Source organism: Oryctolagus cuniculus, chromosome 15 (assembly GCF_964237555.1).
Source record: "Oryctolagus cuniculus chromosome 15, mOryCun1.1, whole genome shotgun sequence".
NCBI classification, from domain to species: domain Eukaryota; kingdom Metazoa; phylum Chordata; class Mammalia; order Lagomorpha; family Leporidae; genus Oryctolagus; species Oryctolagus cuniculus.
This window is the reverse complement of record NC_091446.1, coordinates 35,121,917-35,148,673: the sequence shown is the minus strand read 5'-3', so window position 1 is coordinate 35,148,673 and position 26,757 is coordinate 35,121,917. Positions and strand designations below refer to the sequence as shown.

The window sequence follows — 26,757 nt, the reverse complement described above, 5'->3', positions numbered from 1 at the left end:
CTCTCTCTCTCTCTCTATCCCTCTCGCTCTTGCTCTTGCTCTCTTTCCGTCCCGCTACTTCTCCCTCCACCCTCCTATTCTCTCTCTCCCCCATCTCTATAACTCTGACTTTCAAATAAATAAATAAATAAATCTTTAAAAGCTTTGTTTCTCTCTTCTGAAACTACAAATCCAATAATTCTAGTTGACATTGAGACAAGACTGCTTTCTACCATCTTCCCTTTCATCCCTCTATCTGCTTGTCATTATGAACACTGGTGTGACATATTGGGACTCCGTTTTCTTTTATTTCTTATCTGCTTGATGCACAATCGAAGAGAATACAGAGAACTGACACTAGGATTATTATTTTCTTTTTATTTATAACACGGAGACTGAAGTATGGGTCTAAATTGTCATATTTTAATATTTATTTCTGTTTTATAGTGATAAGACTCGGTAAAGCAGCATTGATATGAATTATCAAATGTGGAATTCAGCATAGGTGTTGCAGAATGTAGGAAACAGCAGATATCCCTGCGATAAGATCCCACTAAACTCCTTTAATTGTGGTTGTGTGTTCACTGGATCTGGTGGATCTGATGGAATAGTAAGATGTGAGAGAAGTCATGGAGGGTGTCTCTGATAGAGGAAGGGATAGACAATGCCTCTGAAGAGAAGGAGTTGCAGACAACAGCACAGAGGCAGAGAGTTTGTTCTCTTTCAAATAGGAATGAAGCAGAGCTGGAACGAAGGTGGCACAGAAACAAATCCATTGACAACTGCAGTGATGTCCAGGTCCTTTGGCTCAACCAGAGATTGCAGTTTAAAGTTCTGCAAAATGGAGGTCAGGAACAAAAACAGCTCCATGCGGGCCAGGCCCTCTCCCACACACATCCGTTTTCCTGAAAATAACAAACAGAGAGGGTAATCACTTGCTGTGTGTAACTGTGAATGTAACAAACACTGTGTTAGTAACTGGTAGAAAGAAAACAGACAGTAATTGATGGATGGATGGAAGTTTGGAAAGGTTTGTATAGACAAATGTATAGGGTCTGGCACATTCTCTCTCCTCTTAGCCCTAGCCATACATTTTTTTTTTTGACAGGCAGAGTGTGTCGTTCCCCGTCTTCGTGGAGGAATGACACAGGACCCTGAGCTGTTCTTTTGTCTGCTCGGCCCTCCCCGGGTTTGCTGCTGGTTCTTCCCGGGTTGGCTGCCGTCCCTCCACCTCCGTGGAAGGGCGGTTCCCCCTGCCACTTTCCCCACTTCCGCGGGGGAGCGGCACACCGCCAGCCGGCTCTCTCGGGGGCTGCACAGGTGTTCCTTCAGATAGATGTTCCTGGTGCATGTCATCTCTCTCCTCCTTTATAGTCCTCTTCCACCAATCCTAACTCTGCTACCCACACGCCAAGTACGCTGCTCTCCTCCAATCAGGAGCAGGTCCTGCTGTTTATTGGTTGAACTGGAGGCAGCTGTGTAGAAGCTGTTTCCTCCTCTCCCAGCGCCATATTGTGGGAGAGCAGATGCATAGAATAAGTCTTAATTCCAGTAACAGTCTAGTCCGAGTTGCTCCCAGTTGCTCCCCACAGATCCCCCTTTCTTTTTATTTTTGGCGTTGATACGCGCCTGTCTTCGGTGCCCTGTGGCACACACTCTGCTCTGCTTGCTAGAGTTGCCCACAGGTGCTTACAAGCCCTATCAATCAGGAAAACCGAATCCGGGTCCTCTCTTCGTCATGTTGTGAGGAGGTTTTTAGGCGCTGATGCATGCCTGTGTTCGGTGCCCTGCAACGCATGCTCTGCTCTGCTAGAACTGCCTGCAGGTGCTTACAAGCCCTACCAATCAGGCAAACCGAATTCAAGCCTTCTCATTGCTGTATTGTGGGGAGACTTATTGGTGTTGATGATGTGCCTGTCTTCGGTGACCTGCAGCGGGTAAGCTGCTAGCCGCCAACAGGTACTTATCGTCTTACTAATCAGGCAGACCGAATCCAAGCCTTCTCATTGCGGTATTGTGGGGAGACTTATTGATGTTAATTCGTGCCTGTCTTCGGTGACCTGCGGCGCAAAAGCTGCTAGCCGCCCACAGGTGCTCACCACCTCCCTAATCAGGCAGACCGAATCCGAGCCTTCTCATTGCCGTATTGTGGGGAGACTTATTGGTGTTGATAACGTGCCTGTCTTCGGTGACCTGCAGCGGATAAGCTGCTAGCTGCCCGCAGGTGCTCATCACCTCACTAATCAGGCAGACCGAATCCAAGCTCTCTCATTGCCATGTTGTGGGGAGGCCTTATTTTTCTCTATTTCTCTATCTCCGGGCATTCCTATTTCTCCTATTTTACTTCTATCTGCCAGCATTCCTATTTCTCTCATTTTACTTCTAAACTTCTGTTTCTTATCCCCGCGGCTTCCTGGCGCCCGCCCCGAGGCTGCTTCTCGGCGCCTCACCCCGCAGCGGCTTACCGGCTCTGCGCAGCTTACTGGCTTCGTGCGCACTCTGCGGTCTCCGCGCCCCTTCGCGCCCGCACCACGGCCTTCGCACTAGCCCTATTTCTCCTATCTATTCGCGCCCCCTGCGCTCTCCCCACTTGTGCCCCACGCGCTCTCTCTGCGCACGGCAGCTTCCGCGAATCACACAGCCTAGCTCACGTTTCCATCACCGGTATTCAGTCTAAGTTCCCCAGGCTAACCTGGCGAATTCAACCTAACCTACGTTTCCGCCTTACGGTTTGGCTTCCCGTCTTTTGCTCCCCGGGATAATCTGATGGATTCCAACCTAGCTTACGCGTCTAGCTTTTCACCTTTTGCTCCCCGGGCTGACTTGACGAATCCCAAGCTGGCTTCCGTCTCCGCCTCAGCCTGCCCACGCGGCTTCATCCTCCCTAACATTTTTTTCTACCCGGTATGTTTCCTAACTTTTCTTCCAACAGTATTCCCCTCTCATTTCTCCTGGCCTCTCGCCACAGTCCGCATCCAAGTCCAAGTTTCTTCTAGGTTTCACTTTCGCTTTCGACCTGCAGTCTGTATCTGAGTCTAAGTTTCTTCTTGCTTTCACTTTAAATCCTAGCTTTCAATCCTAACTTCTTTCCCACAGTCCGTATCCGAGTCTATGCCTAGGCTTTCAATAGCTTCTTCCGGCACCTTTTCTGTCCGGCTTTTCCCTAGGCTCTTTGCTAGTCTCTCTCTCTGGTATTTTCCCACTTCTTCCCACTTCTTCCCTCCTAGGTTTCTCATCCGAGTCACGGCACCATTATGTCACTCCACCTCTTCGTGGAGGAACGACACTAAACCCTGCCTAGGCTTCATATCCGAGTCACGGCACCATTATGTCATTCCCCGTCTTCGTGGAGGAACGACACAGGACCCTGCGCTGTTCTTTTGTCTGCTCGGCCCTCCCCGGGTTTGCTGCTGGTTCTTCCCGGGTTGGCTGCAGTCCCTCCACCTCCGTGGAAGGGTGGTTCCCCCTGCCACTTTCCCCACTTCCGCGGGGGAGCGGCACACTGCCAGCCGGCTCTCTCGGGGGCTGCACAGGTGTTCCTTCAGATAGATGTTCCCCTTAGATGTTCCTGGTGCATGCCGTCTCTCTCCTCCTTTATAGTCCTCCTCCGCCAATCCCAACTCGGCTGCCCACACGCCGAGTACGCTGCTCTCCTCCAATCAGGAGCAGGTCCTGCTGTTTATTGGTTGAACTGGAGGCAGCTGTGTAGAAGCTGTTTCCTCCTCTCCCAGCGCCATATTGTGGGAGAGCAGATGCATAGAATAAGTCTTAATTCCAGTAACAGTCTAGTCCGAGTTGCTCCCAGTTGCTCCCCACAGAGTGGACAGTGAGAGAGAGAGAGAGAGACAGAGAGAAAGGTCTTCCTTTTTTTTTGCTGTTGGTTCACCCTCCAATAGCCACCGCAGCCAGTGCGCTACGGCTGGCGCACCACGCTGATCTGAAGCCAGGAGCCAGGTGTTTTTCCTGGTCTCCCATGTGGGTGCAGGGCCAAGCACTTGGGCCATCCTCCACTGCACTCCCGGGCCATAGCAGAGAGCTGGCCTGGAAGAGGGGCAACCGGGACAAAATCTGGTGCCCCAACCGGGACTAGAACCTGGGGTGCAAGTGCCGCAAGCGGAGGATTACCATATTGAGCCACAGCGCCATCCAACCATACATTTTTCAGCAACTTCTGATGCACAATCAGGTTTCAGGTTTTGCATTCTACTGTTCTTTCTGACTGAAGAAAACAGTGTTCTGATTCTTTCATTCAATATCTATTTAATACTGTGCTGCTTTTCTCTTCTGTCCATTATGTTCTTTTGAGACAGATCACATGTCATATTTACAAAATTTTTTGATAGGCAGAGTGGACAGTGAGAGAGAGAGAGACAGAGAGAAAGGTCTTCCTTTACCGTTGGTTCACCCTCCAATGGCTGTCGCCATCGGCGTGCTGTGCTGATCCGAAGCCAGGAGCCAGGTGCTTTTCCTGGTCTCCCATGTGGGTGCAGGGCCAAGCACTTGGGCCATCCTCCACTGCACTCCCGGGCCATAGCAGAGAGCTGGCCTGGAAGAGGGGCAACCAGGACAAAATCTGGTGCCCCAACTGGGACTAGAACCTGGGGTGCAATTGCTGCAAGCGGAGGATTATCATATTGAGCCGTGGTGCTGGCCATATTTACTTTTAGAATGTTGGGTACTACATGCCGTGCCTTACACTGGGCATGAGAGAGGAAGAATCAGATACATTCTCTCCACGTGCTTCCTCCATCTCCCCTGCAGAATATGCATCCCTCTCCACAGAACTAAAAAAAAAAAAAAAAAAAAAAAGTGGAATCTGATGGTCTTTACTCAACTAGTCGCTAATTTGGGTGAGGTCTTTGAGTGCTGTTCTGTGCTTGCTCATACTTTCATTTCCAGACAACTCTCTGCAGGGTGAGAGACACCACATAGAAGAATTTCAGTGAAGTTGTGGAGTTAACGTGTTTATCGTGGTGTGTGATGAAACTCTTCTCAGTTTTACCTTCTAGGTAGAGATCTTAGGAACCATGAGACTGCATCTAGAGGAAGAATTCAATCAACCTATAGTTTAGATTTCTCAGGGTGGAAGGAATGTGTCAACAACCCAGAGCCTCAGGAACCTTGTCAATAATGAGGATGTATTGTGAGCAGAGAAAGTTCATGGACATTGGGAGTGGTGCTCCTGATCCTGTACAAAGAGGAATTTACCAATTCCAGAGAAGGTACCATGATACCAGAAAGTTAGCTAGTTCCAAAACCAGCGAAAGATACAGCAAAGATTGAGAACTAGACACCAAAATGAGCATTCAACAAGAATTCTCAGCCGAATACCAGTTAATCAAATCCAACAACATTTTAGAAATAGTATTCAACTGAACCAAGTGAGATTGTACTCTGGTGTGCAGACATAGTTCAATATATGCAATTCAATAAATGTAATGCATCATATTAACAATTGTAGAATAAAAACCATATGATTAACTCAATAGGTGCAATCCTTTGATAATATACAGCCCCATTTCATGATCAAAACTTTAAACAAAATGTGTATAGAAGGGTCATTCATTTGTATAAATATAATGACGAACCTACAGCCAGCATCATACTGAATGGGGAAAAATTGGAAGCATTTCCATTAAAATGTGGAACCAGACAAGGATGTCTACTTTTACCATTACTATTCAATACAGTTGCTGAAATTTTGTCATAGCTATTGGGCAATAAAGAAATCAAAGAGATACAAATCAGAAAGCAGGAAGTCAAATTCTCCCTGTTTGCAGATGTCATGATCCTATAATTAAGGGAACTAAGGGACTACTGGAACTCATAAGAGAGTTTGCAGGATATAAAATCAACACATGAAAATTAGTAATATTTGGATACAAAGACAATGCCATGGTTAAGAAAGAAATTGTAAGATTACCATCACTGACAATAGCTAGAAAAAATTAAATATCTTGGAGTAAATGTAACCAGGGGTATGAAAGATCTCTATAATGAAAATTTTAAAAATTAAGTAAAAATAGAAAAAGACACAACAAATGAAAAAATCTTTCATTTTCTTCTATTGTAAGGTGTAATATCATAAATGTGCATACTATCCCAAACATTTTGCAAAATAACAATGCATTCTTTTCAGATCTAGGAAAAAATGAAGCTAAAATTCATATGGAAACATAAGAAATTCCCATTGTTTATTTTACCTTGATTCATAGTGGATGTTATAGACTGAACTCATCTATCCATCACCTAATGACTGGATGAAGAAACTGTGATTATATACACACAGTGGAATACACATCAACAAAAATCCTGTCTTTTACAGCTAGAAACCTTATGCTTGGTGAAATAGGCCAGTCCCAAAAAGACAAATATCATATGTTTTCCCTGATAGGTGTTGACAGAGTTCAAAAAAATGTAATGTATATGAACAAAATCACATTTAAGATTTGATTATGGTTAATGCCCTTATCAATACTCTTGAGGAAGCAAGGTTTTTCTACTTACCACTGGTTGAATTCTTTATTTATTTGAGGGTTATACTTGTGAACATAAAACAAACTGAAAGTATATCAGTGTACAAAGGAAAAGAAAAAAGAAGGAAAGAGGAGGGAGGGTGGGAGTGTGGGAGGGATGCAGTGTATGGTGGATAGTATTATGCTCTTACATCTGTACATGTGGAATACATGAAATTTGTTCACTCTATATAACAAAAATTTGAATTAAAAGAGTTATCGTCTCTGAAATTCCATGGAAACAAATTTTTTACCTGCTGAGAAAGGCATGAAGTAGTCACTCTTCTTAAAGTTGCCACTCTCATCCAGAAAGTGCCCAGGGTCAAATACCTTTGGGTTAGGAAATGCTTTTTCATCATGTAGCACGGATGTCAGTGATGTTATGATGTCTGTACCCTGGATAAAACAGAAACAGATAATCCAAGTATGAAGAAGTCACTGTGCTGGGTAAAAAACAAAAAAGTGGAAATCACTTAGGACAATTTTTGATCAATAAAAGAGGAAGCCCAAGTCTCAGGAAGAGCAGTGACATCCCCAGCCACACAGACCAAGTAATAAGCAGAGATGAGCGGTGGCAGTGATTTTGCTAAAATGCCCTGTGACAGCTTTTGACCATGTGAGCACGTGGGTTCAGTAGCAAGTATAAAACCTCTGACCATTTCTCATTGTGGCAGTTTGTTTGTGCTCATGTTTAAAATGAGGGAGATCTTTACTACAGTTTAATCCTAACTCAGGGTATTCCCCTACCTCACCTAAGTTTCAGAGAATACACCAAGCACTTACTTGCTTTCCCTGAAAAACAGGGAAATTGACAAACTGACACCTTTAACATTCATTTGGAAATGTAACCACCTAGGAGGAGCCAAAACAATTGGCAGACACCCACTGCCACACACCAAGATCTGAGGGAAACAGCACTGAGTCCATCAAGATGCCACACACAGGGACTTTCCAGTAGTTTCTTTCTTTCTTTTTGACCAGCAGAGTTAGTGAGAGAGAGATAGAGAGAGAGAGAAAGGTCTTCCTTCCGTTGGTTCAGCTCCCAAATGGCCACTAAAGCCAAAGTGCTGGAGCCAGGCTCCAGGAGCCAGGTGCTTCCTCCTGGTCTCCCATGGGGTGCAGGGCCCAAGGACCTGGCCCATCCTCCACCGCATTCCCGGGCCACAGCAGAGAGCTGGACTAGAAGAGGAGCAACCGGGACAGAATCTGGCGCCCCGACAGGGACTAGAACCAAAAAGCAAATCTGTCCAACTTTCCAGGCCATGGCTTTCTCTTTCTGCCCTTAGAGAATGGAAACAGTCATAGACAATGTGTAAATGAATGAGGATTCTTGTTCCAGTTTTTATTGAAGTCAAAATTTATGTTTCATGTAATTTTCATGCATCAAAAATATTCTTCTGTATTGTTTCAGTTTAAGCATATTTAGCTTAAAAATGGGCAGGGCTGGAACCACACTGTGGGTAAGAAGCTTAAGAGCACTGAGGGTCAATGTAAAAGAAACAAGATTACCTTAGGGATAAAGTAGTTTCTGAATCTAACATCTCGGGTCACTGCATGGGGCAGGTTAGTGGGAAGGAGGTCAATGAATCTCTGGATCTCATGTATCACAGCATCCGTGTAGGGCATGTGGCTCCTGTCCTGCATGCAGGGGCTCCGGTGTCTGCCAATCACACGCTCAATCTCCTCCTGGACCCTAGCTGATAAGACATAAGTAAGAAATAACGGGGGAAATGAGAAAATTGGCACAGCTGTCATAACAATTTAGGGTTTCATGAACCTTATTGAAGATGTCACAACAGAATTATAAGCTACAGGCCAAGAAAGACACCTCGAAATATAAAATGAGTTACCACAAAAAGATACAGTGTACTCTCCTACATCTAACATTATGATATATTGGTATATACAGGCCATAAAAATTCACAGATGAAATTAGCGTAAATAGAAGTAATAAAATTCTCTCAAAAATCAGAACATAGTTAAATCAAGAAAACACTGTCCTGGCAGAAAGGAAAATAGAAATCAAATCTAAATTTGAAAATGCATGGGACTTAAATCATGTTAAAACAGATGTGTGAAGGGAGGGTGTGTTTGGAAATGTGTTATTTTATCTTTTGTGAGTCTCTAAATGTATTTGCAGGTTTTGGAATATGTGTTCATTTGCAATGTTAATCTTACCATCTTCCTACTCCCCCAAAGTAGCCATTTTGAGCATCCCTGCAATTTATAATCATGTTTCTTTAAATGTCTATTTCTTTATTACCATTTTTAACACTTATTTAATTATTTCCTTGTAAGACAGATGAGAATTTTCATCTGCATCTCTAGCCCACATACACACATGCCCACAATGACAGGCACACACAGCAGTCCCTCCATTTAGCAGGATATATTTATATCAGACATTTTGATTATATCAACATTCATTTTTTCATCGTTCTGAGCACATAAGCATAGTTTCCTAGTAAGGCAATTCTTCATCTTTAGCTTTTATTACTTTCTTTGACATTATTAACTTTGTCATCATTTTTTACTTCACAATTTTCTATCTCCTGGTAAGAAGTATTTCCTGATACTCAGATAGATTTTTCAAATACCTAGTAATAATTCTCTGGTCATTGGGAAACTTCAGATTATTAGTACTTCTACAAAACTAAACTTCTTCCAGCTAACGTTCTAAATACATTTGTCCAAAAAATATAAAATTATTTATACCACTTCTCCAATTTCTTGTTTTATCCAATGCTAGCTTTATGGCAATAGACTTCTGTTGTAATAACATTACTTTGGGTGCATCTTCTGACTGAAAGGAAACACTGTCACTCCCCCTCTTCGTGGAGGAACGACACAGGACCCTGCGCTGTTCTTTCGTCTGCTCGGCCCTCCCCGGGTTTGCTGCTGGTTCTTCCCGGGTTGGCTACTATCCCTTCCACCTCCGTGGAAGGGCAGTTCCCCCTGGCCGCATTCCCCACTTCCGCAGGGGAGCGGCACACCGCCGGCCGGCTCTTCTCGGGGGCTGCACGGGTTCCCTTAGATGTTCCCCATAGATGTTCCTGGTGCATGCCGTCTCTCTCCTCCTTTATAGTCCTCCTCCGCCAATCCCAACTCGGCTGCCCACACGCCGAATACGCTGCTCTCCTCCAATCAGGAACAAGTCCTACAGTTTATTGGTTGAACTGGAGGCAGCTGTGCGGAAGCTGTTTACTTCTCTCCCAGCGCCATATTGTGGGAGAGCAGATGCATAGAATAAGTCTTAATTCCAGTAACTCAGTCTAGTCCGGTCTGCTTCCCACAAACACCTGTCTTATGCATCTAAACTTTTTGAATACCTCCCAGACTGGAGTTACCTCATGAAGCCTCACTGAATTTCAAGTTGGTTTTCAGTAAGAAAAGCTTCCTTGTCCTTTTCTCTGCATCAGAGCACTGAATTGTCAGAATGAGGAAAGGTAGCAGCAAGACTATACCTACTCCTCAATGGGGTCTTTTTGTTATGAAAGAAAATGCCATGCTGTGCCTGCCACACATCACTCCCATGAGATCCAGCACAGCCCCCGAACATCACTGCTCTTCCTCATGCCAGGCTGTCTTCACTGCTCTAGGATCTCCTCCTGCATTGTACAACGTTGGCCTGTTTTATTCTGATCACTACACTGCACAGAGTACAGTTGTTGGCACAGAAGTTTTTAAACAGTGAGACTCCTCTAGCACAAACAAGGCAGAGGACAGTAGCCATGGCTCCCAAGCTTTTCTCCTGAATGCAGTTTGCTCCTCCCTGAGTCATACCTGCGACCTCGGGGTGCTTCAGCAGGAGCAGGAGGGAGTATCTCAGCGTTGTGCTCGTTGTCTCAGTCCCAGCTCCAAACAAATCAAACACAGCGATTACCAAGCTTCCAAGAGTGAACTCCAAATTATTTTCCTAGGAGTGATTTGATGCAATTTGATAAATTACTTGCCAGCATATATTATTACACAAAATCCAAAATAACACAATTATTTTAAAAGATAGCTAACAGGGAAAACTGAAAGTGCAATATTAGAAAAATTCTGCAGGATATGTGGACTCTATGGATACGGTGCCCCCAAACTTCAGACTATACCATAACTTCTCATCTGCCTAAACATTCCATTATGAGACTCTTGAGTGAGGTGTCATGAATATTTCTTTCACAAAAGAATATCAGCAGAAGCCTAGTGATACCACAGCCTCTATTTCCTTCTTCTTACTTGAAACATTGTTGCAAAATGGCATCATCTTGGAAGAGGAGGATTTAATCATGAAAATGAGGGTCTATGTGCTAAATATGGCAAGGAAAATGGAGGTCACCCTACTCTAATGCTTAGTGATCTATTATGGCCAGATTGGCTGAATTTAGTCACCTTGTATTCGATGTAAATGAACCATTTGCTAAGCAGTATTAACTACATTTTCTTTTGGTTATACATAAGAAAATGTAGTCAATAATACATAAATCTATTAGTAAGTTAGGAGCATACCATGAAATGTATTACATGCCCAATAAAGAGTTCACAATGTGGTCTTCTGCCAAAACTTGACATGGAATCAATTATACATGCAGGTTCATGAAGAAGTTAAAATTGTGCAAAGCTGGTAGGGCTGCAAAACCTAGATGACATTGGGTTCCTCAAGAAAAGATGAGGTCAGCACCACTGTGTCCAGAAGGGAGGCAACCAGCAAGAAGGACTGGGGATACGCGCAGGAATGAATTGGAGGTACAAGGTGAAGAGATGCTGCGGTCAAGAAGTCAGATCTGAGAGTTCACTGTGCCCACGGACGAAGGAGAGATCAGAAGTTGTGCTGATGCCAGAGCTAAGGGACTAATTACATGGAGTTCTCACACACTGTGAGTTAGGAGGGAGTAAGCCATTGAAAAGGACATGTGCATTTGGTAAGGACCAAAAAGATTGCGTGACAGAGAACTGACAAGAAGGACAAAATTTTAAATATTGAGGACAAGAGATCATTTATGTTTGCATTTATAGTTTTCTAACCAGTCCCTAAATAGGCATTATAGTAATGAAGTTTTGATAATATCGAAATGACCTGTGCATGTCAGGGTTATATAATCAACACCCAGAAAATTAACTAAATCCTCTCAAAACATGAAGTTGCTACACACAGACACTCACATCGATTGCTAATCCCACCTTCAGAGGGATTGCTAAGTTCATCAAGTTATAATTTCTCTTGAATCAGTAAGACAAGCAGTGTGCTCACAAACCACCACTAACATTTCCTCCTTTATAAGTGGATTTGAGATTCACTGGGTACTAGCACATAACCTGTCATAATTAAGCTACACTCCATGAAACAATAGCCAAGGGGTAGACTTTCCATACCATACAGCAGTGATACTGCTATGATGGCAATTCTGGAGCAATGTCGCAATCATGCTAGATCAGGAAGTTCAGGAATCAGTCCCTGCAGGAAAAGGAAATCACTGACCTTGAAGAATCTGTCTGGGGCAAGTATTTCAGGACTCTGGATGCTCGTCAGACACTTGCAGCCTTCAGGCTAGTGCTTGATGAAGAACTTGTCTGCTCAGTTTCAGGGAACTTTGGTGTCTCATGTATAAATAGAGGCTAACATACGTTGTACCTCAGCTCTGTGGCAGGCAACTTTGGGGCCAGTGTCCTGTGCTGCTGTGTGGTTTTCTGGTCCCAGACTGGGCAAGGGGAATTTCAATCCCATGTGGTCCAACAACTTCTCCAGGGCATTAAGTGAGGAATTTAAAGAAGCGAATGACTTATCATTTTTTCTATTCTTACTAGACCCAAGATTTTAACGAAGTCTGTGTCTCATCACTGACTGATAGCAGAGAAAATAGAACAAGAGTCAAGTGATCACATGACAGGAACTATAACCTTGCTAACGCAATTTATAAAAAATTCTAAATAAGCAGATAGCTGAAGGCTTTCTCAAGGACAAATGACAATTTGTGCAAGGCAGAAAGTCTCATTTCCAGATTTGTCACGTTATGATTTATTAAATGTCCATTTTCAACAAAAAACTACATGGACACAAAGAAGCAAAAAATATTGTCCATTATAATTTTTAAATGATTTTACAGAAGTCATTCCTGAGGAAACAAAGACTTTGGACTTATGATGAAATCATTAAGATAAATTTTACTAAGTTCAAAGAGCTGAAGAAAATTATATACAAAGAATGAAATACAGTTCAAAAATATGTGTGAAAAAGTAGAATGTACCAAATATGAGGAAGAAAATACAGGTGGAAAAACAAAGAGAACCTCTGAAGTAAAAGGCACATTAAGTTATGGGTATTCCTGTTAGGAGTTTACTTAACTGGGTTGGCTGTGGTGCAGCAGGTAAGCCACTGCTTGCAGGGGCATCACATATGGGCACCTGTTCTTGTATCGGCTGCTCCACTTCTGTTTTTTTTAAAGATTCATTTTTTTTATTTTTTTAACTTTTATTTAATGAATATAAATTTCCAAAGTACAGCTTATGGATTACAATGGCTTCCCCCCATAACGTCCCTCCCACCCGCAACCCTCCCCTTTTCCACTCCCTCTCCCCTTACATTCACATCAAGATTCATTTTCAATTCTCTTTATATACAGAAAATCAGTTTAGCATACATCAAGTAAAGATTTCAACAGTTTGCTCCCACACAGAAACATAAAGTAAAAATACTGTTTGAGTACTAGTTATAGCATTAAATCTCAATGTACAGCACACTAAGGACAAAGATCCTACATGAGGAGTATTGCACAGTGACTCCTGTTGTTGACTTAACAAATTGACACTCTTGTTTATGGCATCAGTAATCACCCTAGGCTCTTGTCATGAGCTGCCAAGGCTATGGAAGCCCCCTGAGTTCACTGACTCTGATCATATTTAGACAAGGCCATGGTCAAAGTGGAAGTTCTCTCCTCCCTTCAGAGAAAGGTACCTCCTTCTTTGATGACCCGTTCTTTCCACTGGGATCTCACCCGCGGAGATCTTTCATTTAGGTATTTTTTTTTTTTCCACAGTATCTTGGCTTTCCATGCCTGAAATACTCTCATGGGCTTTTCAGCCAGATCTGCATGCCTTAAGGGCTGATTCTGAGGCCAGAGTGCTGTTTAGGACATCTGCCATTCTATGAGTCTGCTGTGTATCTCGCTTCCCATGTTGGATCACTCTCCCCTTTATTTATTCCATCAGTTAGTATTAGCAGTTACTAGACTTCTTCATGTGATCCCTTTGACTCTTAGTCCTTTCATTATGATCAGTTGTGAACAGAAATTGATCACTGGGACTAGTGAGATGGCATTGGTACATGCCACCTTGATGGGATTGAATTGGAATCCCCTGGGATGTTTCTAACTCTACCGTTTGAGGTAAGTCAGCTTGAGCATGTCCCAAATTGTACATCTCTTCCCTCTCTTATTCCCACTCTTATATTTAACAGTGATCACTTTTCAGTTAAGTTTCAGCACTTAAGAAGAATTGTGTATTGATTACAGTAATCAACCAAAAGTATTAAGTAGAGCAAACAAAAAAAAAATACTAAGAGGGATAACATATTAAGTTGTTCATCAACAGTCAGGGCAAGGGCTGATCAAGTCACCGTTTCTCATAGTGTTCATTTCACTTTAACAGGTTTCCTTTTTGGTGCTCAGTAAGTTGTCCCCTATCAGGGAGAACAAGTGGTATTTGTCCCTTTGGGATTGGCTTATTTCACTCAGCATGATGTTTTCCAAATTCCTAACAGGGATCACTTTTCAGTTAAAATTTAAACACCTAAGAATAATTGTGTGTTAACTGCAATGCAGCACTGTGGGGCTGTACGTGAGCCTGATGGAAAGGAACCTACAAGATTCATTTATTTTTACTAGAAAATCAGAGTTATACAGAGAGAGGAGCAGAGGCAGAGAGAGAGAGGTCTTCCATCCACTGGTTCACTCCCCAATTGGCCGCAATGACCAGAGCTGAACTGATCGGAAGCCGGGAACCAGGAGCTTCTTCCAGGTCTCCACGCGGGTGCTGATCCAGCTCCCAACTAATGCACGTGGGAAAGTATGGAAGTTGGCACATGTGCTTGTGCCCCTGTCCCTTTTTGAGTCCCAGAAGAAGCTCCTGACTCCCTGCTTTGGATTGGCCCAGCTCTGAATATTACAGTCATTTGGGAATTGAGCCAGCAGATGGAAGATCTCTCTCTCTCTCTCTCTCTCTGTGTGTCTCTGCCTCTCTCTGTCTGTAACTCTGCCTTTCAAATAAATAGATCAATATTTAAAAAATAAATTTAAAAAGAACAACTATACAGATAATGGTAAATATTAATATTTTATGTTTTAATATAAGTGTTTTAGTTTCTATGTGATTTTAAATAAAAATTCTTATAGAAGAATTATAAATATGTGTTACTGGTTATAATACAAAAAAAAAAAAAGATGTGTAATAACAACAACATCATGCCAAGTAGGAAAAGCCAGTCACAGCAGGAGAAACATTGTGTGTTTCCAGTTACAGGTACTTAGAACAGCAAATTCCAGGAGACAGAAAGTAGACTGTCTTAAAAAAAAAAAAAAAAAAAAAAGAGGCCAGCGCTGTGGCGTAGTGGGTAAAGGCACCACCTGCAGTACCAGCATCCCATATGGGCACCTGTTTGAGTCCTGGCTGTTCCACTTCTTATCCAGCTCTCTGCGATGGCCCGGGAAAGCAGCAGAAGATAGCCCAAGCCATCTCCAGCATGGAGACACAGAAGAAGCTCCTGGTTCCTGGCTTTGGATCAGCGTAGCTCTGGCCATTATGGCCAGTTGGGGAGTGAACCAGTGGATGGAAAACCTCTTTATCTCTCTGCCTCTCCTTCTCTCTCTGTAACTCTGACTTTCACGTAAAATAAATAAATCTTTTAAAGAAAGTAGGTAATATGGTGTTTGGCAGGGAATGGGGAGCAGGAACTCATTATTTAATAGATATGAAGTTTCTGTTTTGCAGAATAAAATAATTCTGGTATGTATGGTGGTGATAGTTACAAAACAAACTGATTGTGCTTAATGCCACCAAATGTTGCTGCTCTTAAAATAATTAGTTCATTACCACACTTTATCTCTTTATGGATTGCACATTCTGATCAAATTGATTTTACCCAAGAAATGCACAGGTGGTTTAAAGAAAAGCAATGAATGTTGAAAAACACATTATAAGAATGTGAAAAAAATCATCTCAACAGATTTTTTAAAAAGCATTTGCAGTAAAGCTCAAGTTGGCAGAATAGAAAGGGAGCTTAGGGCACTATTCTAGGGAAAGATGGAAAAATAGTTGAAAAAAAAAGTGAAGGTACTACGTTCCAGGGCAGAGTTAGGAAGAAAACTGTTGTAGAAAAGTCTGCAGATAAAAGATGGACACATAGATCTACGTGGAGGGCACGGACACATAGCACGGGCATGGACATAACACAGGACCTCAGCAGCTGTGAGCCTAGAAAAACGACAGCTTTGGAACGTGAGGTGAGATCAGACTGCAGCAGCCCAAGCTTCTGACCATACAACTGTGGAGATACAGTCTGGTGTGAGTCTGGCCCAGTGGCCTGTCATGAACACAATACCTGCTAATGTAGCAGAACAAAAGGGTGCACATTTCTTCCTCCCTCCCAATATACCCCACAACATCGCCTGACTGGTTGAGAGAGTGTGAGTGTCATTTTGAATATACAAAAGATGCTTAAGGATGAGCTATGCAGAGAAACACAGAAAAATAGCCATATTTATGAAGGAATGTGAAGGAGAAAATGTCCCAGTAAAACTAAGAAGGAAATTCACGTAAACAACAGGAGTATTGATGGAAAAACGGCAGGGCCAAGACATTACTTCTCAGTAGTAACTTGAATATTAATGGCCTCAGCACTCCAGTTAAAAGATACAGATGGGCTGAATGGATTAAATAACAAGACCAATCTATTTGCTGCCTACCAGAAACACACCTCAATAACAAAGACACATGCAGACTGCAAGTGAAAGGATGGAAAAATATATACCATGTTAATGGAAAGCAAAAAAAAAAAAAAAAAAAGCCGGGGTACCCACTCTAATATCAGAAAAATAGACTTTAACATAAAAACTGTTAAAGGGACAGAAGAGCACTAGGTAAGGATTAAAGGATCAATTCAGGGCTGGTGCTGCAGCCTAATAGGCTAATCCTCTGCCTTGAGGTGCCGGCACACCAGGTTCTAGTCCCGGTTGGGGCGCCAGATTCTGTCCCAGTTGCCCCTCTTCCAGTCCAGCTCTCTGTTGTAGCCCAGGAGGGGAGTGGAGGATGGCCCAAGTGCTTGGGCGCTGCACCCCATGGGAAACCAGGAACCAAATGGAACTAACTGATATTTACAGAACTTTTCATCCCACAGCTCGAGAATGCACATTCTTCTCTCCAGTGCACTGAACCTTCTCTAGGATAGACAACATGCTAGGCCATAAAGCAAGTGTCAGAAAATTTTGAAATCATGCCATACATCATCTCTGACCTCAAATGGAATGAAGCTGGAAATGAACAACACAAGAATCTCAAGAGCTTATGCAAACACATGGAGACTGAATGACATGCTCCTAAATGAGCAGGGCGTCATAGAAGAAATCACATAGAAATTTAAAAAATTTCTGGAAATGAATGAAGAAGAAAATACAACATATCAAAACTACGGGGTACAGCAAAGTACTATTAAGAGGAAAGTTTATAGCAATTGGTGCCTACATCAAGAAATTGGAAAGGCCCCAAGTACATGAGCTATCAATACATAACAAGAACCTAACAAAATAGCAACAAACTAAACCCCAAATTAGTAGGAGGAAAGAGCAAATTAATATTAGATAAGAAACAAATAAAATGATCCAAAATAAAATTCTAAAGATCAGTGAAATGAAGAACCTATTTTATGAAGAAATAAAATTCATATGCAATTGGTTCAACTAATCAAAAAAAATAACTCAAATAACAAAATCAGAGATGACAAAGGAAATAAAAAGAATAATCAGTAGTTACTAAAAAGAGCTGCATGCTTACAAATCAGGAAACCTATAAGGAATGGGTAGATTCCTGGAGACATACAATCCATCAAAATTGAGCCATGAAGATATGGAAAACCTAAAAATGCCAGTGGCCACAGCAGAGATTGAATCAGTAATAAAGACCCTCCCAAGCAAAGAAAAGCCTAGGACTGGATGGATACACTGCTGAATTCTACTAGACATTTAAAGATGAACTAATTCCAATTCTCTCAAGCTATTCAAAACTATTGAAAGTTAGGGAATCTTCCCAAAATTCATCTATGAAGCCAACATCATCTTGACTATTAAACTAGAAAAAGATACAACAGGAAAAATAACTATAGACCAATATCCCTGATGAACATATATTCATGTGAATTTTCCCTCAAGTTTTATATAAAATAATTGAAAAGATCTATGGATTTAATGCAATCCCACCAAATATTCACTGAGTCTTAATAGAAATTTACAAGTCTACCCTAAATTTATATAGAAATTCAAGGAACATAAGATAGCCAAATTAGTTTTGAAGAACAACTACCTTAAAGGTCTCACACTTCTTTACTTGAAAACTACAGTAATTCAGACTTCAAGTTGGTACTCAGGTATGATGACAGACCCAAAGGTCAATGCAGTGGAGTTGACAGCCCACAAACAAACTTAGATTTATGTCCAACTGACCTTTGGCCAGGGTGCCAAGGTAATGCGATAGGGGACATTGTCAACAAACAGTGCAGTGACAAGGTGATTCACACCTACAGGTTGCCACATAGACACCAATCTATTCTCCACATATGTACAACTTACTGTGTTACAGGGAGCTAAGTCTTTGTCTTCCTTCCACGTACTCTTTCCCACTGCACACTGAACACCTCCACACACACCACTCACTCCACCTGAAATTCTCTCTCCTGTCCTGAACTGCGAACTTCAAAAGACCTCCTTCAATGTGCAGGATATGCGCAAATCCCACCCAGGCTAAGCCCCTCTCCCTGACACTTGCTCAGTGATGATGTCACTTCACATTACAGCATGATAGTCAGTGATTTTTAATTCTTTGTAATTCACCTGAGATGTGCATTATATTTCTCCTTGGGTAGATTATTTTCATTTAAAGAACAAGGCCCAGGTATTCTAACCATTTAACAATTTAATTTTATATTCTGTGTCTTTAAAAACATTTTTGGAAATGTATATTATTTTTAAAAACCAGAAGCTTCATTTTATAGACTAAAGCAAACTTATCTTTTAATTCTTTATTTCTGCAAACTTTATGTGAAATCCCTTAATATTTTTCAGGATACTAAAAGCTCATTCCTACAATAGATATTTAAGTGCTTGTCAAAATAGCCTGACCATTTTAACGTCCATTGTTTATACAGAATATTTGGCTGAACCTCAAAATACAAAAGAAATCAAATAATGAACTGTTGTGAACAATTTACCTTCTCCATTTTGATCAAGAAACAATCAATAAAATCCCGAGGATTGTTAACATCCAGGAGTTTTTGATGTTCTTTCACTTTCTCCATAATAAAATTTTTTGTATAATCAGCATTTTTTAGTAAGGTCTTATGAATTCCTGGGAAATAATCAAGGAGAGCAGGGAAATTATTGTAGACCTAAAACAGAAAACAATAATTTGTTGAATTATATATACATTTATATATACACATATATATATATATATATATTTGCACCCCTACTTAGGAATTACAGCTATAAATATGAATAAAATATGGTTGCCATTTTCAGGGAGAAACTTTTATTTAAATATATGGTAGTTCCATATGCTTATAGAAATATTTGGGGAGAGAATTCAAAATCAAAGATGAAAGTCATTTCCTAGTGGCACACATAATTTTATAGTGTAATATCTGCCTGTTATCAATCTCATTTTTTCCATAAATCTTTAGATAAAAAATTTGAAATATAATAGAAAATCAGGGCATTGTGGTCCAGCAGGTAAAGCACTGCTTGGAATGCCAGCGACCTACATTGTGTGCTCCGTCGAGTCACAGCTACTCCACTTCTTGCTACTGGGCCTGAGAGACAACCTCTGATGGCTCAAGCATGTAAGTTCCTGGTTCCTCGCAGCTGCCTGGGCTAACCCTGGTTTTTGGGGCATTCAGAACGTGAACCAGCAGATGGAAGAATTATCTCTCTCTCTCTCTCTCTCTCTCTGTTTCTCTCTCTCTCTCTCTCTCTCACTTTCTCTGTAATCCTGCCTTTCAAATAAATAAATATTATAAGAAAAAAATGACATGGATGTCCATTGATTGACAAAGACATCCTTTGTCTAGTCATCGAAGTGGCTCCATAGAAATAGGGCTTGGAGTTTAGTGGAAAAATCACTGGACAAGAAGATAATGGACATAACCACCAGCCCAATATTTGGACACTCATTTTCCTGTGTGTAAATAAAAGTTTCAATTATCTTTCTTTTTTTAAAAAAAAAGATTTATTTATTTATTTGAAAGTCAGAGTTACTCAGAGAGAGAAGGAGAGGCAGAGACAGAAAGGTCTTCTATCCACTGGTTCACTCCAACAGCTGGCTGCAAGGGTCCTAGCGGCGCTGATCCTAAGCCAGGAGCCGGGAGCTTCCTCTTGGTCTCACACCAGGGTGCAGGAGCCCAAGAACATGGGCCATCCTCTCCCAGGCAATAGCAGAGAGCTGGATTGGAAGCAGAGCAACCAGGACCTGAACTGGCGCCCATATGGGATGCCGGCACTGCAGGCAGTGGCGTTACCCGCTATGCCACAGCACCAGCCCAAGTTTCCATCATCTTTCACAGTGTTCAGTGACTTCAGCTGTGCTTTGGACTGTGCTGTCTGAACATTCTCTTCACATCTTGGTCCATGTGGAAATTTGCACCTGTCAGATAAAGGAGCATAAATGGTTTCTCAGGAACAAAAGATCTCACTCTCACCTGCAACCATGGAGAGCTCAGAATCCTAATATTTTCATTTAATCTTTCCATCAGTTTAAGAAACTCCTCATCTTTATAATCAAAGCGATTATGGAAAATAACGGAGCAGATCACATTGCAGGGAGCACAGCCCAGGATAAAGGTGGGATCACAGGGTAAGGCTGAAGAATTGAAAACAATTTTAAAACACCATTAAAATATAGATATGAACCTTGTTACTTTTGTCCATGGTAATTTAGAAATTTTAAGCAATGTCTTCCCTACAAATTCCTTTGACAGTAAAAATAAGTGACACACATGCAATCAACACATCACTTTACTGTAAGCCTGAGCTGACCATTACAACCTAGCTGGCACATTCACTGTTTTTATAGCACTGTTGTTACACAGAGATCTGCTATTTGTAAAGAAAATAAAAACTTCTTTAAACTTAGTCATTCACGTTTTCAAACTAGAGTCAGTTACCTGTGCAATGTCTGTAGACAATAAAGCACTGAAATGGCAAGCAGAAAATAATGTGGGCCAGGAAACTTCTTATAGATAAAATAATGAATAGAATAGTCACAATGAAAATGCTGTGCTGAACCAGTATTGAGGAACTATAGAGACAAATTGTGGGTAAATTCACGAATTAAAAAAAAAAAAAACATTTTAAAAGCTGAAGGCATCCATGCAATATGAGAAAATACAAAAATGAGAAAATGAAGCAAGTCATTGGCCTACTGCTTATGATGCCCTTAAGATGATTTGCATTCCAGATAGAGGAGTGCTGGGTTCAACACTAGCCCCCACTCCTAACTCCACTTCCTGATATTTCAGACTCTTGGAGGCAGCAGGTGATGGCTGAGTTCATGAAACTCAAGTGGGAGACCTAGTGAGTACCCACATCTGGCTCAATTATAGGCCTGGCTATGTGGGAATCTGGGGAGTGTACTAGTAGATGAGATCTCTCTCTCTCTCTCTCTGTGTCTGTGTTTGTGTATGTGCATGTATGTATGTGTGTGTGCATGTATGTATGTGTGTGTGTCTATATAATTTTCATTTTATAAGAAAAACATTGAAAAATAAGTAAAGAAATAATAAGTTTAGGAAGGATTCGTTTGCGTAAAGGAGTAGAATGAGAGTTATATTATTTTATTTCAAGCATACATCCTAGTTAGATGAAGCAAAAAATAATTGGCGTCTTCTTTATCATGAGTTTTAATGTTAAATGAAAACAGTCAATTTCCTTGAGAAGTGGACAGCCAATATCTGTAACTGCTTTACATATTTAACATACTTGAGCAAAGCTGACCTTTAGTAGATCCCAGGATATTGTTCTCTACAACTATACCAAATATCAAAAGATGTTTTAATAAAATTTAAAATTTACCCAGAGGTTAAGCCAAGTCTCTCATTTTACAGATAAACAAATGAAAATCCAGGACAGATTTTCACTTTAATTGGCAGATTTGTATGGTGCAAATGCTAGAGTCAGATGATCAACTTGAACTTTATAGGTAAAGAGCTCATAAATTCATAGCTACCTCAATAAGGGCATCTTAATTAAAATTGTTCCGAATGCATGGTAGAATACAGGCCATTAGGATACCTGAATTACTTGCACATATGTCAGGCTTTCTTAACATTTATGTTACTCTACGTTTTCAGACAAAATTTTATTTTATGCCAGCGCCGCAGCTCAATAAGCTAATCCTCCGCCTTACGGAGCCGGCACACCGGGTTCTAGTCCTGGTCGGGGCACCAGATTCTGTCCTGGTTGCCCCTCTTCCAGACCAGCTCTCTACTGTGACCAGGGAGTGCAGTGGAGGATGGTCCAAGTGCTTGGGCCCTGCACCCCATGGGAGACCAGGAAAAAAGCACCTGGCTCCTGCCTTGGGATCAGCGCGGTTCACCAGCCGCAGCACGCTGGCCGTGGCAGCCATTGGAGGGTGAACCAACGGCAAAGGAAGACCTTTCTCTCTCTCTCTCTTTCTCTCTCTCTCACTGTCCACTCTGCCTGTCAAAAAAAATAAATAAAAACATTTTTTAAAAATTTTATTTTACCCCAATGAGGTAGAGGATAATTTGGAAAGCCTTGGGAACTGTGTATTTGTGTATATGTGTGTGTTATCTACAGAAAACCTGATATTCAGTCTTTTCTTTGCTTAGAAGAGATAATTAAAAACAAGGTAATTTGGAAATTGACTGATAATCAGACACATTTTGAGTAACATATCTCGGAGCACTAGACCTGATGGTGGGAGGAAATATGTCACAATTTCTCAAACAAAATCTAATAAACACAGAGAGAAAGCAAAGCAGAAAAGAGGGCCACACTTTGCAAAGGAAAGCCAATATAAACAGCTACTATTAACAGTTGAAATTTTGTTAAGTAAATCATTTCACAAAACAGTGCTTGTATATGTGGAGAATTATGTTACAGGATACATTTACTCAAATTAATCAGTAGAAGAAGTAGACTCAACAAGTGAGAGCAATTTTTATAAACAGTGTGATTACAGAGAATTGTAAGTTCAGGAACTTTGTTAGGAATTACCTAGAGAGACAAAACTACACACAGCACCACTGGTGTCCAGCACTAGGCACGGGCCTGGGGAACCTCAGACATGTCAGTGAAGCTGAGCATGCAGATGTGAACGCCCACGAGGGGCGGTTCTTGTCCCATAAGAGGCTGATGGGTCATTGCCACCATATGCATTTGCCATGTTTCCACCATGAAATGTTCTGCGATAGGTAGCAGCATTCAGGCTATGAGGAAAATATTCATCTTTAAATTTTTTCAGAAATTACACTCAAAACTTATATTCATGATTTCTGATTAGAAATTATAGAAACTGACTTGGGACAGAAGAGTATTAAATGAACTTTTACACCCGCACAAGACACAGAACCAGGCTGGAAACACAGCACAGATCCAAACAACTCCCCACTTCTCTGCTTCAAACTGCCCCTCCCACCATGAGAGTGGCAACCAGGCCTCAGGATGAAGGCTCTGCCCACCCTTCCAGGTTTCCCAGGGCAGCATATTCAGGAGAGCACTGTGAGGTGAGTGATGTGGGGTAAGGGTCACCCACCATTGGTTTTTCTCAGCTCCTCCACCAGGCAGCGGGCCTCCTCTTGAACTCGGTCCTCAATGCTCCTCTTCCCCATCCCAAAATTACGCAGGGTCATGAGCGAGAAGCGCCGCATCTCCTTCCATGTGTTTGCATTGGTGAAAACAATTCCTGCCAGAATGAGAAACAGAAACTAGGAAGGAGGGAGATCCAGCAAGTAGGAAGAAGCTGACATGAGGCAGCCACACAGATGACCAAGTTCTGTCTCAGGAGCTTTTAAGTCTCTGGTTTATAACCACTCCATCCCATTACCACTATTACACACACACACACACTTACCAAGGCCTTTATTAACTTTTTCAGCTATAGGAAAATGGCCTCTTCCAGCAAACTCCTCTCCAAGATCAACCAGGGCCTCCTTCACTGCCTTGTATCCATGCAGCACCACAGTGGGCTTCATGCCCAGATACACAGTGAACACAGGGCCATAGCGTTCTGAGAACTGGGAAGAGAAACCAATATCACCAAAGAAAGCACATGTCAGCCACAGAGTGTGTCTGATTCAGACAGAAAATAGCATTGTCTATGTTATCTCTGTTTTTAAGATTTTTTTTAATGTATTTGAAAGACAGAGTTACACAGAGAGGTAGAGACAGAGAGAGAGAGGTCTTTCATCTGCTGGTTCACTCCCCAGATGGCCGTAATGGCAGGAGCTGTGCTAATCAGGAGGCAGGAGCTTCTTCCAGTCTCCCACGTGGGTGCAGGGGCCCAAGGACTTGGGCCATCTGCTATGCTTTCCCAGGATATAGCAGAGAGCTGGATTAGAAGAGGAGCAGGTAGGACTAGTACCGGCGCCCATATGGGATTCAGGCACTTTAGGCCATGACTTTGACCTGCTTGAGTCAGTGATGACCCACATGCTTTCTCTTTATTCTGCCATGGATTCAAATATTTCTATTTATACTTAAATATGATAGTGATGTGCTATACAATGGTCCATTAGTTGGTATGCAGTTTACATTTAATTCTCAATCTACTCAGCAAGGTTTTTTGCACTATTTTATAAATAAACTAGCATTTGAGAATTCCAAATTTATTACCAATTTCCTGTAGCCAGTAAAGAAACTTATGTACTGCTTATTCAATTATTGTGGCTTGAAATCAATACCCAGCCAAATTCAGGATCACATGGTAAGGTCATCTTATGAGCGTCCTGACTCAATAGGCCCATGATGACACTAGTGATGTATATACTTAGAAATCACGCCAAGTAACTGGCCCAGTCAAGTTTGAAATTTGTTGCTATTAATAAGGCAGAAAGAGAGCAAGCAAGCTTTCTATCTGTGTCTCTCTCTTTCTGTTACTTTGCCTTTCAAAGAAATCAAGTAAATCTTGAAAGAAAATCTGCCACCCACATGGGAGACCAAGGAAGAGTTCCTGGCTCTTGGTTGGCATGGCTCAGCTCTGATCATTGTAGTCCTTTGTGCAAAGAACAGATGGGATCTCTTTTTTATGTTTGTTTAATAAATTGCAGATTTACAAAGAGGAGGAGAGACAGAGAGGGAAAGATCCTCCAACTGCTGGGTCACTCCCCAAATGAGAAAAACAGCTAGGTCTGGGCCAGGCTGATGCCAGAAGCCAGGTGCTTCTTCTGGATCTCCCACGTAGGCGCAGGGGCCCAAGGAATTGCATGTTCCTCTGTTGCTTTCCCAGGTACATTGGCAGGCAGCAGGATGGGAAGTGGAGCAGCCTGGCCTTGAACAGGCACCCATATGGGATGCAAGTGTCAGAAGTAGAGACTTAACATGTTATGCTACAAGACTGACCAGGAGATCTCTCACTGTCTGTTTTCCCTCTGTTTCTATCGCTCAGCCTTCTGAGTCAAGAAAACAAATCAGAAGAAGAAAGAAGAGGAGGAAGGGGAAGAAAAACAAGAAGAGGAAGAAGAAGAAGGAGAAGGAGGAGGAAGAGGAAAAAGAAGGAGGAGAGGTGGAAGAGGAGGAAGAGCAGGAGTAGGAAGAAGAAGAATTAGAAAATCAGAAGCAGAGAAAGAAGGTGGGAGGTGGTTGGGGGAGGGAAGGAAAACAAGCCCCAGAGGCAGGCCAGGACATTGCAAAGCAGCATCTCAGGGAGGAGCAGCTTCTTCCATCCTGTAGCATTCTGGGCCACACAGCAGGGTTTCACAGAATCTAAAAGAATTCTGATGCCACCAGGTGGCCACTGAATGTTTACTTCTTTCTTTCATTCACCTAGACCACTGCAGAACCCATAGCTTAATACCAGTTTTTGTTTGTTTGTTTGTTTGTTTTAATTTTTTTTTATTTTTTTGACAGGCAGAGTGGACAGTGAGAGAGAGAGACAGAGACAAAGGTCTTCCTTTTGCCGTTGGTTCATCCTCCAATGGCTGCCGCGGCCGGCATGCTGCGGCCAGCGCACCGCACTGATCCGATGGCAGGAGCCAGGTACTTCTCCTGGTTTCCCATGGGGTGCAGGGCCCAAGTACTTGGGCCATCCTCCACTGCACTCCCGGGCCACAGCAGAGAGCTGGCCTGGAGGAGGGGCAACCGGGAAAGAATCTGGTGCCCCGACTGGGACTAGAAACCAGTGTGCCGGCGCCGCAAGGCGGAGGATTAGCCTAGTGAGCCACGGCGCCGGCCTTAATACCAGTTTTGAATGATACTGCAGAGAAATTCAATTTTCATGGATATTCTGAAAAAAAAAAACTTGTAAAATACAGTAGATGACTTCTTGAATGAAATTTGTATCAGAAGCTCTTCATTATCTCTTACCTGAAGACAAATGGCTGAAACTCAAAGACGGTCAGAAGTACTCCCTATTTTTGTCACTTAATTATTTTGATTCAATCTACAGGTACCTAATATTTCTCTATTCAACTCCTGAAATTGGTAGAAGAAGCATCAAAGCTTACAGAGAGCATTTTGATTTATAATCATCTGTTTTAAGAGTGTGCATCCAGGAATAGATTTTATTAAAAAAAAAAAAAAGTCAATCTGTTTACCCTTAGCATGCCACAGGGGGAGCATAATGAATACTTACCTTAGTTAGGGATTTGCTGATGTCCTTAACATCTATCTGGAGAATATTTCCAATGATGGGGAAAGGAGTGGGGCCAGGAGGGAGCTTCCCCCTCCCGGAATTCTGCTTCCAGAGTGAAAGGAGAAGTAAACAGCAGAGCCCCAACACCAGGCCCGCAACTGGATCCATTCTCTTCTTCCTGGGATCCTGTGAGCTGGGAAGCACAGGCTTT

General features: G+C 42.1%; 1 protein-coding gene across 1 annotated transcript; it reads right to left on the bottom strand.

Moving 5' to 3' along the window:
- Window positions 1-382: 382 nt before the first annotated feature.
- CYP2C4 (cytochrome P450 2C4) lies at window positions 383-26,757 on the bottom strand. Its single transcript, NM_001190431.1, is given in 9 exon segments — window positions 383-884; window positions 6,749-6,890; window positions 8,004-8,191; window positions 10,278-10,410; window positions 18,949-19,125; window positions 20,434-20,594; window positions 23,511-23,660; window positions 23,829-23,991; window positions 26,547-26,757. Coding segments are annotated over 9 exon segments (1,464 nt in total). The 5' UTR covers window positions 26,715-26,757; the 3' UTR covers window positions 383-702.